Below are 11,630 nucleotides of genomic sequence, written 5' to 3' on the forward strand. Positions count from 1 at the left end.
CTATGATCAGTTTATTGAATCAGAGGCATACGGGGGAGGGTGGGGGAGGAGGTGGGGGGGGGGGTTCCTCGGCGGACAATTGTTGGGACGTCAAGCCATTGTCAACGGTTGTAGCCGCCGAACCTACAGAGCATTAAAAGCGAACTGCACCGCAGACATTCTAACACCAGTCCATTCATCTTGCTCCATCAACAGTAACAACACAAAACACTCTTCCAAAGGTTTCTTCATCTCGGATTTTCAATGGCCATAGGCAGGAAGATTATTGAATCCATAATAATAAAAAAACAATGTAAGATGCTAGAAATATCAGGTCAGATGGCGGCACTTTTATTTATTTTCAGATTTACAGAATCTGCAATTATTGAAAAATATTAAATTTGGATTTAGTGCTACTTCATCACGCACGTCGGGCTTTATTTTTAGGCAATTATTCTGGTTGACATCCGCTACAACTTTTACAGATTCTTTGCGGCCCATATCTTGGTTGGGGGGTGGGGAGGAAGTGGAGTGAACGCCGGTAAGAGCAGCGCAGGAGCGTCTTGTGGTGACGTGCATTGGGCGTAAATAGTTAATTTTGTCTGGCGAGACTGTCACGAGGTGCCGTGGTCGGACATGCCTTTCGCGTGGAACTATAAGCAATGAGCGGGTTGCAATGTAATGGCGTCTCGCTACGATCGGCAAAGGTGGAAGACTAAGATGAGGAAGTGCAGAAATAGTGCGCAGAGACAAGTAAGAAATTAAATTTACGGGGGAGGGGCGGGAGTTTTACGTTAACCAATCAGCAAAGAAACTGACGAGTGCATCTCATGCAGCATTGTGCAAAATAATTAGCGGAACACGCTATTAGATTTATTACAGGAAGTCTAAAAACAATTTCAAGAAAGATTCATTGCATCTATCCATTGATATTTAAGGGCACCTTCATGTAGTTTTAAAAGAAGCAGCACCAGGTCAGTTTGTCACAACTGAGAAGTACAAGTGTGTGCGTTCGTACATTCGGTCAGACAAAATAAAGGAAGAAACTAGTCTTTGGGCTGTAAAAAAAATTTACTATGCCACATTTGGATCAGCTGCAATACACTTGTTTCTCCCTCTTCGGTAGACAGTTGTTAGTCGAGGTACTCTTAATGTTTCTCCGTGTTTCATAATCTGCACTAAATATGCAATATGTTAGTGGCTAAACACTGTAGTCCAATACCAATCACAAACAAGAGAAAATCTACAGATGTGGAAATCTAAGCAACACACACAAAATGCTGGAGGAACTCAGCAGGCCAGGCAGCATTTACGGAAAGAGAAAACAGTCGACATTTCGGGCCAAGACTCTGGGGCAGGACTGATTCAGCAATACCAGTTTTTGCAGGGGAATACTGTGCAGCTGGAGCAGTACTGCATTTTCATTGCAAATGCCAAAGTAAACAACTAACTTGATGCTCAATAAAGAATATTAATAGAAAGTAGAAAGATGAAATGATGATGCTTGTGATTGTATTAAGAGACTGGCGAAACTGCTGAAGATGATAGAATATTCTGAATGTGGTAATTGGATATGGAATCAGGCCAGTCTGAAACAATCACTAAGCAATTGCCATCAACAAATCACTTGCAATACCAGAGGAAACACACAGGACCACTGTTACACCACCATCAAGAATGCCTACAGTGCTATTCCACGTGCTCACTTCAGGAAGTCTGATCACCTGGCTGTACTTCTACTCCCTGAGTATAGGCAGAGACTGAAGACTGCAGCACCAGCAGTGAGCACCAAGAAGGTATGGACAAATACCTGGGGATACAAATTGACAATAAACTGGACTGGTCAAAGAACACTGAGGCTGTCGACAAGAAGGGTCAGAGCCGTCTCTATTTCCTGAGGAGACTGAGGTCCTTTAACATCTGCCGGACGATGCTGAGGATGTTCTACGAGTCTGTGACGGCCAGTGCTATAATGATTGCTGTTGTGTGCTGGGGCAGCAGGCTGAGGGTAGCAGACACCAACAGAATCAACAAACTCATTCATAAGGCCAGTGATGTTGTGGGGATGGAACTGGACTCTCTGACGGTGGTGTCTGAAAAGAGGATGCTGTCCAAGTTGCATGCCATCTTGGACAATGTCTCCTATCCACGACATAATGTACTGGGTGGGCACAGGAGTACATTCAGCCAGAGACTCATTCCACTGAGATGCAACACAGAGTGTCATAGGGAAGTCATTCCTGCCTGTGGCCATCAAACTTTACAACTCCTCCCTTGGAGGGGCAGACACCCTGAGCCAATAGGCTGGTCCTGGACTTATTTCCTGACACTATTTACATATTACTATTTAACTATTTATGGTTTTATTACTATTTATTATTTGTGGTGCAACTGTAACAAAAACCAATTTTCCTCGGGATCAATAAAGTATGACTATGACTATAACTATGACAAGAGAAGCACAGGAGCGCCTACAAGACTGCTTTGAATCGGTGGACTGGATTGTATTCAGGGATTCATCTTCGAACCTGGATGAGTATGCTGCAGTTGTTACCCACTTCATTAAAACCTGTGTGGATAAGTGTGTGCCCACAAAGTCTTACTATACATTCCCAAACCAGAAGCCGTGTATAAACCAAGATACGTCATCTGCTGAAGGCTAGATCAGTGGCATTCAAGTCTGGCGACCCAGGTCTGTACCAGAAAACCAGGCATGATTTGTGGAAGGCCACTTTAAGGGCAAAGAGACAATTTTGAATGAGGTTGGAGGCGACATCGGTTGTATGATAATTCTGGCAGGGTTTGCAGACATTACTTCCTACAAAGCGAAACCCAATACCATGAATGGCAGCAATGCTTCACAACCAGATGAACTCAACACCTTCTATGCCCACTTTGAAAGGGAGAATACAGCTTTGAAGATCCCTGCTGCACCTGATGACCCTGTGATCTGTCTCAGAGGCCACTTGTTAGGCTGTCTTTAAAGAGGGTGAACCCTTACAAGGTGGCAGGTCCCGATGGAGTACCTGGTAAGGCTCGGAAAACCTGTGCCAACCAACTGGCAGGAATATTCAAGGGCATTTTCAACCTCTCACTGCAATGGGCGAAAGTTCCCACTTGCTACGAAAAGGCACCAATTATACTAGTGCCTAAGAAGAATAATGTGTGCTACCCCAATGAATATCACCCGGTAGCATTCACATCGACAGTGATGAAATGCTTTGAGAGGTTGGTCATGACTGGACTGAACTCCTGCCTCAGCAAGGACCTGGATCCATTGCAATTTGCATATCACCCCAATAGGTTAATGGCAGATTCAATCTCAATGGCTCTTCACATGGCCTTAGACCACCTGGACAACACAGACACCTATTGACAGGATGCTGTTCATCAACTATAGCTCAGCATTTAACACCATCATTCCCACAATCCTGATTGAGAAGTTACAGAACCTGGACCTCAGTACCTCCCTCTGCAATTGGATCCTCAGCTTCTTAACTGGAAGACCACAATCTGTGCAGATTGGTAATAATATCTCCTCCTCGCTGAAGATCAACACTGATGCACCTCAGGGGTGTGTGCTGAGCCCACTGCTGTACTCTCTCTATACCCATGACTGTGTGGCTAGGCATAGCTCAAATACAATTTATAAATTTGCTGATGATACAACCATTATTGGTAGGGTCTCAGATGGAGACGAGAGGGAGTACAGGAGTGAAATATGCCAACTAGTGGAGTGGTGTCACAGCAACAACCTTACACTCAGTTTCAGTAAGACGAAAGAGCTGATTGTGGACTTCAGGTAGGGTAAGACAAAGAAACACATACCAATCCTTATAGAGGGATCAGAAGTGGAGAGAGTGAGCAGCTTCAAGTTCCTGGGTGTCAAGATCTCTGAGGATCTAACCTGGTCCCAACATATTGATGTAGTTATACAGGAGGCAAGACAGTGACTGTACTTCATTAGGACTTTGAAGAGATTTGGTATGTCAACAAATACACTCAAAAACGTCTATAGATGTACAGTGGAGAGCATTCTGACAGGTATGGGGGAGCTACTGCATAGGACCGAAAGAAGCTGCAGAGGGTCGTAAATTTAGTCGGCTCCATCTTGGGTACCAGCCTACGAAGCACCCAGCTCATCTTCAAGGAGCAGTGTCTCAGAAAGGCAGCCTTCATTATTAAGGACCCCCCAGTACCCAGAGCATGCCCTTTTCTCACTGTTACCATCAGGTAGGAGGTACAGAAGCCTGAAGGCACACACTCAGCGATTCAGGAACAGCTTCTTCCCCTCTGCAATCCAATTCCTAAATGGACAATGAACTCGTGAACGCTACCTCACTTTTTTAATATATTATTTCTGTTTTTTGCACAATTTTTAATTTATTCAGTATACGTATACTGTATTTGATTTACTTATTATTTTTATTTTCTGCTTCTGTATTATGTATTGCATTGAACTGCTGCTGCTATGTTAACAAATTTCATGACACATGCCGGTGATAATAAACCTGATTCTGATTCTGATTGGGAATAAAAACCATACTGCCACCATTTATCTTCTGTATGGCAGAACCTTTGAAAAATAGCTTGCAAGGTGACAACAGGTCCGTATTACCATTCTGATATGCAGATCTGGCAGGTGAATTGCACCTCACTGCAGTTTCACTAATCAGTTGGAGGAATCCGTTTTGAACAGTGACAGCCAGGAGTGAATTTCTTTGTGTGCATACAATTGCAATAAGTAGTACAGGTCCACAGAAGAAAATATGTTTATTTTTGACAGACCTCTCTGGTTCCATTCCCCTTGGATGCTCCAGTATAAAGTGGAGCATCCTTACTACAGAGAGGTCAATATTTATGTTAAGAATGGCACAACTGCTACAATGATCACTTTATAACACCTGAAAGAAAGAAAATCAATCCTCTGGTTCAGATCATCTTCTTGGGGCCTGATGAGTCCCGTCTTCTGCTGAAGCCTATAAAGGAAGCCCAGGAGCTCCACACATTGAAATTGTGGAAATTCTTCATTGACATACTTTATTTTAGGAGTACAGTTCTAGCTTCATTATTAATTTTTTCTCCATGTTGTTTCTCAGTGACTTCGACAGTTACCGTATAATTCACGCATGGAGGAATGTTTACACAGTAATAGGGAAATTACTGAAGAAAACTCTTATGGACAGAATTAATCCACACATTGCATGGATTTATCAAGGATAGCATAAATTTATTAAGCAGAAATGCTGCCTAATTGGATTGAAAATTTTGATGAGGTTGATGTAACCTAACTGTAAGGTCATTGACAACGTCAAATTTGGAAGACTGATCCAAATGGCAAGAGCAAATAATAGTTTGGTGATAGGAAGCAGAGGTTGACGGTTAGGACGATTTTTACATTTGGAAGTCTGCAACTAATGGTGTACTATTTGGATTGTTGCTAGGCGTCTTGCTGTTTATTATATACATTAACAATCTGGATGTGAATGTTGGCAGTAATGAACAGTAACTTCATAGTTCACACAAATTGTTGGTGGTCTTGAAAGTGAGGGAAGTGGTCTACAGCTACAGCATGATTTTGACAATAGAATGTCATACCTCTGCATGGACCCAGTGGAAAGAGTGTCTCATTTCTGCATCAGTAAACCCTGTTGGATGCTGTGGTGGGCAGTGCCATCCTTGGAGTTCAATCCTTCATGATTAAGCAGTGATAGCCATCAGTAAAGTTCCGCTGGAGTGCACAATTGCAATCAATAGTATGGTCCCCAAGTAGAGTAGTTCAGTCCCTGGGTACTTGTTAAGCAACAGAAAGGGCTCCCTATTGTTGTTATTGAACAACTTACAAGTTAGCATCTATTGCTATGTTTCTAGAAGGGTACTGTCCTTTGAGTTCACTAAATTCAACAGGAAGTGTTGTAGCCAATTCTGTCCTGACCTCAAGGTTTATCCATAAATTATTTACTGTTTTTGAGTGTACAATGACTGGAACTGGCATTAAAACTATTTGTTCCCCTTCCCATTGCCCTGCATTTACCACATCTAGATGCTGTCTCCAAACTTCTGCATTGTGACCAGTGTCTTAATACCTGAGCTGGTGCCAGTGATGCAGTTATTTTCATCCTATTGAACTATCTCCTGACCAGCATGGATTTCTTGAGCATTAAAGGGATTTGGTTTTGTACACAGCATACCACATGCTACCTGTTTGGAGTATATACATAGCTCGTCCAGTCTTATGCCAGGAACAGAATGTGAAGCATAAAATCCCAATGTTGAGAGCTTCTACGGTGGGAATCAAGACAAGGTTTGGAACAATGACCAGTTTTATTATTAGTTAACATCGTCTTAAGCATTGAATTATAAAAAGATCAAAAATTAACATTATCGTTTTGAACAATATAAAAGATAATGAGATAAAACTGAGAAGGATGTAACATTTCAGTAAAGGGCTGCAAACCATCAACAGCTCCAATGAATGTAACCCTGGACTTGAGGGAGGAAAAGCTCATAAGATTCATCTCCCTCTTGCACTGAGAATAAAATCCAGCATAAGTAATGTTAAACTGTTCTGCAGTATGAGCCTCAAGGGCGTGTATTTCCTTTATTTTTCACCTCCACCCCATCTGCCAAAAGCCGAATTTCCTGGTGGCCAACCGTTTTAACTCCTATCCCCATTCTCATTCTGACATGGCCTCCTCTTCTGCCATGATGAGGCCACTCTCAGTGGAGGAACAACAACAACACCTCATAGTCCTGACGAAGGGTCTCGGCCTGAAACGTCGACTGTACCTCTTCCTAGAGATGCTGCCTGGCCTGCTGCGTTCACCAGCAACTTTGATGTGTGTTACCTCATATTCCGTCTGGATAGTCTTCGACCTGATGACATGAAGGAACATTGATTTCTCCTGGTGATTCTTTTTCCTTGTCCATTCCCCCTTCTCTCTTCTTCTATTCCCCACTCTGGCCTCTTTCCTCTTATTCTCACCTGCCTATCACATCCTCCTGGTGCCCGTCCTTACTCCCTTTCTTCCATGGTCCACTCTCCTCTCCTATCAGACCCCACTTGGAGTACTGTGTTCAGTTCTGGTCACCTCACTACAGGAAACAGTGGTGGAGGCAGATATAATGGGTCTTTTAAGAGACTCTTAGATAGGTACGTGGAACTTAGAAAAATAGAAGGCTATGCATTAGGGTAATTTTAGATTCTAGTGTAGGTTACATGGTCAGCACAACATTGTGGGCTGAAGGGCCTGATTTCTATGTTCTATCAGATCCCTTTTTCTCCAGCCCTATACCTTTCCCACCCACCTGGCTTCACCTATCACCTTCTAGCTTGACATCCTTCCCAACCCATCTTTTTATTCTAACAATCTCCCTCCTTCCTTTCCAGTCCTGATGAAAGGGTTTAGCTCAAAATGTTGACTGTTTATTCATTTCCATAGATGCTGCCTGACCTGCTGAGTTCCTCCAGCACTTTGTGTCTGTGTAGCTCTGGATTCCAGCATCTGCAGGATTTCTTGTGTTCTTGATTTTTCATTATGCATTTGTCCTAGGGTTCCATCAGTGTCCATGATGCAGAATTTTTCTAAAAATGAGGGTCTAGTGAGATGGAGGAACTAAGGGAAATACATGTTAGTAGGGAAGTGGTATTAGGTAAATTGAAGGGATTAAAGGCAGATAAATCCCCAGGGCCAGATGGTCTGCATCCCAGAGTGCTTAAGGAAGTACCAGAGTGCTTAAGGAAGTAGCCCAAAAAATAGTGGATGCATTAGTGATAATTTTTCAAAACTCTTTAGATTCTGAATTAGTTCCTGAGGATTGGAGGGTGGCTAATGTAACCCCACTTTTTAAAAAAGGAGGGAGAGAGAAACCAGGGAATTATAGACCGGTTAGCCTAACATCAGTGGTGGGGAAAATGCTAGAATCAGTTATCAAAGATGTGATAACAGCACATTTGGAAAGCAGTGAAATCATCGGACAAAGTCAGCATGGATTTGTGAAAGAAAAATCATGTCTGATGAAGCTTACAGAATTTTTTGAGGATGTAACTAGTAGAGTGGATAGGAGAGAACCAGTGGATGTGGTGTATTTGGATTTTCAAAAGGCTTTTGACAAGGTCCCACACAGGAGATTAGTGTGCAAACTTAAAGCACACGGTATTGGGGGTATGGTATTGATGTAGATAGAGAATTGGTTGGCAGACAGGAAGCAAAGAGTGGGAGTAAACGGGACCTTTTCAGAATGGCAGGCAGTGACTAGTGGGGTACCGCAAGGCTCAGTGCTGGGACCCCAGTTGTTTACAATATATATTAATGATTTAGATGAGGGAATTAAATGCAGCATCTCCAAATTTGCGGATGTCACGAAGCTGGGTGGCAGTGTTAGCTGTGAAGAGGATGCTAAGAGGATGCAGGGTGACTTGGATAGGTTAGGTGAGTGGGCAAATTCATGGCAGATGCAATTTAATGTGGATAAATGTGAGGTTATCCACTTTGGTGGGAAGAACAGGAAAACAGATTATTATCTGAATGGTGGCCGATTAGGAAAAGTGGAGGTGCAACGAGACCTGGGTGTCATTGTACACTAGTCATTGAAAGTGGGCATGCAGGTACAGCAGGCAGTGAAAAAGGTGAATGGCATGTTGGCATTCATAGCAAGAGGATTTGAGTACAGGAGCAGGGAGGTTCTACTGCAGTTGTACAAGGCCTTGGTGAGACCACACCTGGAGTATTGTGTGCAGTTTTGGTTCTCTAATCTGAGGAAAGACATTCTTGCCATAGAGAGAGTACAAAGAAGGTTCACCAGATTGATTTCTGGGATGGCAGGACTTTCAAATGAAGAAAGACTGGATCGACTAGGCTTATACTCACTGGAATTTAGAAGATTGAGGGGGGATCTTATTGAAACGTATAAAATTCTAAAGGGATTGTACAGGCTAGATGCAGGAAGATTGTTCCCAATGTTGGGGAAGTCCAGAACGAGGGGTCACAGTTTAAGGATAAAGGGGAAGCCTTTTAGGACCGAGATGAGGAAAAACTTCTTCACATAGTGAGTGGTGAATCAGTGGAATTCTCTGCCACAGGAAACAGTTGAGGCCAGTTCATTGGCTATATTTAAGAGGGAGTTAGATATGGCCCTTGTGGCTAAAGGGATCAGGAGGTATGGAGAGAAGGCAGGTACAGGGTTCTGAGTTGGATGATCAGCCATGATCGTACTGAATGGTGGTGCAGGCTCAAAGGGCCGAATGGCCTACTCCTGCACCTGTTTTCTATGTTTCTATGACATTCATAATCCCCATTTTTGCATTACTACTGACAAATCTAGGCTCTTGAACATCATCCATCTGTATAGGCTTGCATTTGTACACAACTATTCTGAGACTTTATTATGTTTCTTAATTCTAACATTCTTAACAGTAAGGCAAGATGCCATTTACATTCTACAGCCTGTATTGGTTCTGTACAATCTGGGCTACACTAAAATAGGTAGATTTTTGTCTATACATGTAGAACATTAATAAAATTTGATTGCCTAAAGAGGTCATAACCCCTAATCAAATTTTTGGAAAAGTTATTAATTTTAAAATATGAAATTCCATTCTTATCAGGAAGTTTAGCCCCTGCTTTGAATTCTTTTTTATGCCAGTTATGTCAATACCTTTAATGGGGGATTCACCATCCATTGCCACGGTGTTGTCTATAATGAGTGCATTGCCATTTAAAAATAATTAAAAATGGTCATATTTAGCATTAAATTTATCTAAGTAATTACCAGTATAACTGAAAGAGTGGGAGATCTCTTCTATATTCTTAAGCTTTCTAATGATGATTGGAATTTGGATTTCCAGGCTGGTTCAACTAAGTGTCAGATCTAATATATGCATTTAGTCAAAGGAAGGTGTTTTGCACTATCTTGCATAGCACTTATGAATTATAAAAATAGGGGATCATGAAAAACACATGCAACATCGTCAGCAAAGACAGAACAGTGCAACTAAAACTAAACAGTGCATATAAAACCCACAGTCTTCTTTATAGCATACAGAAATTTAAATATACATGTATATATAAAATATATGAAAGTTGTTCTCTCTACTTAATCACTCTACACCTTATACCCATAACTAGGAAAGCCCAGCAGAGATTGCTCTTCCTACGCCAGTTTAGGAAACTTAACATCTCAGGGTGTGTCGCAATGAACTTTTACTCAGCTATCGTTAAATGTGACCTCCTCTGTCGCTGTTTGGCTTCCTGTCGCCCTCTCCCTCTTCAAGTCCAGGTTGCAGCGAGTGGGCCACTCTGCAGAGAAGATCATAGGCTGGCAGCTTCCTACATTAAATGACCTGTTTGTTGCCAGAACAAAGAAAGGAGCTGGAAAAATGACTTGACTCCACCCACCCTAGCCATTCACCAGATTGCCATCAGAGAGATGCTCCAACACCAGGACCACACGTCATCTCCAAAGCTGCTTTCCTGTAGCTAACCAGCTTCTCAGCCTCACTCACTCAGGTGTAATACCACAACTGTCCCTGCACGACATCTGTTAAATGGTCTTTCCTGCTCTACTTGTCCTGCTGATAATTATTTAGTCTGTTTGTTTCTTCACATTTATTTAACTTTGATTATTGGTGTTTGTGCTAATGGTTGATTGCTGATGGCTGTTTGCACTATTGTCCTGTAAGTTGTTGGTGCTGTGGTTTTGTCTGTTCTGGTATATGTAATTATGAGCAAGATGGTGCTGTGAATCACAGCGAAGTTCTGCAGGCTACATACAATACTCCTAAATATATCTTGTTTGAATTACTCTCGCTACAATCTGCAGCATGTAATTTCCCTTTAAGCAACATACTTAATAATCTACAGACTTCACAATCTTAGGAAGGACTCGGTGAACTTAGCTCTCAATTAGTCTTGGCACCTTTAAGCAGATGAAGGTTCATCACCATGGCTGGAAACGAGACAGGAGGGGGAGGGGGAGGGATCGCCATGCCAGGTTGAAACACAGAGCAATGAGACTCCCTCTACCCAGCATCTTGTTGGCAAATGTGCTGTTGAGGACCTGAGGGCAAGATTGCTATATCAGAGGGAACTGAGAGATTGTTGTGTTTTATGTTTGACTGAGGCATGGCTAACTGCCCGCACCCCAGATACAGAGATCAGACTCGATGGCTTCTTGATTCACAGGATGGACTGAACTGCTGATTCAGAAAAGGCAAAAAGTAGAGGTTTGTGTTTTATGATAAACTCTCGGAGGTGTTCCGATGTGGCAGTTTTGTTGAATTTGTGTTCCCCTGACTTTCAACACCTAATAGTTAAATGCCATCTGTTCTATTTACCAAGGGAGTTCGCCTCCATATTTATGACCACAGTTTACATACCACCAAATCAAATCAAATCAAGTTTAAATTTTTATTCAAACCATACATTGATACAGCTGAAGGAGACAGTGTTCCTCTCAGGCCAAGGTACAAAATGTTCAAAATAGCAAAGGACCATATTCAGTTGAAAAAAGTACGAGGGGTGATTGTTAAGGTAGAAGGAGATGAGTTATTAACTTCAAACTTTCTGCACTATCACTCAGAGAGTTGAACTGCACGTGCATGTAACGAGAGTGTCTTGGACCTCCAGGTGATCCACAGCAGGGGTGATTGA

General features: G+C 42.3%; 1 protein-coding gene across 1 annotated transcript in view; it reads left to right on the forward strand.

Moving 5' to 3' along the window:
• The first annotated feature begins 619 nt into the window (after positions 1-619).
• Positions 620-11,630, forward strand: part of kat2b (K(lysine) acetyltransferase 2B) — a 115,077-nt gene continuing 104,066 nt past the window's right edge. The window contains exon 1 of the mRNA XM_072253676.1: positions 620-732. Coding sequence (XP_072109777.1) covers positions 661-732 — 72 coding nt within the window. The 5' untranslated portion in view covers positions 620-660. The remainder of the gene's footprint in view (positions 733-11,630) is intronic.

Source organism: Mobula birostris, chromosome 3 (genome assembly GCF_030028105.1).
Source record: "Mobula birostris isolate sMobBir1 chromosome 3, sMobBir1.hap1, whole genome shotgun sequence".
Classification (NCBI taxonomy): Eukaryota; Metazoa; Chordata; class Chondrichthyes; order Myliobatiformes; family Myliobatidae; genus Mobula; species Mobula birostris.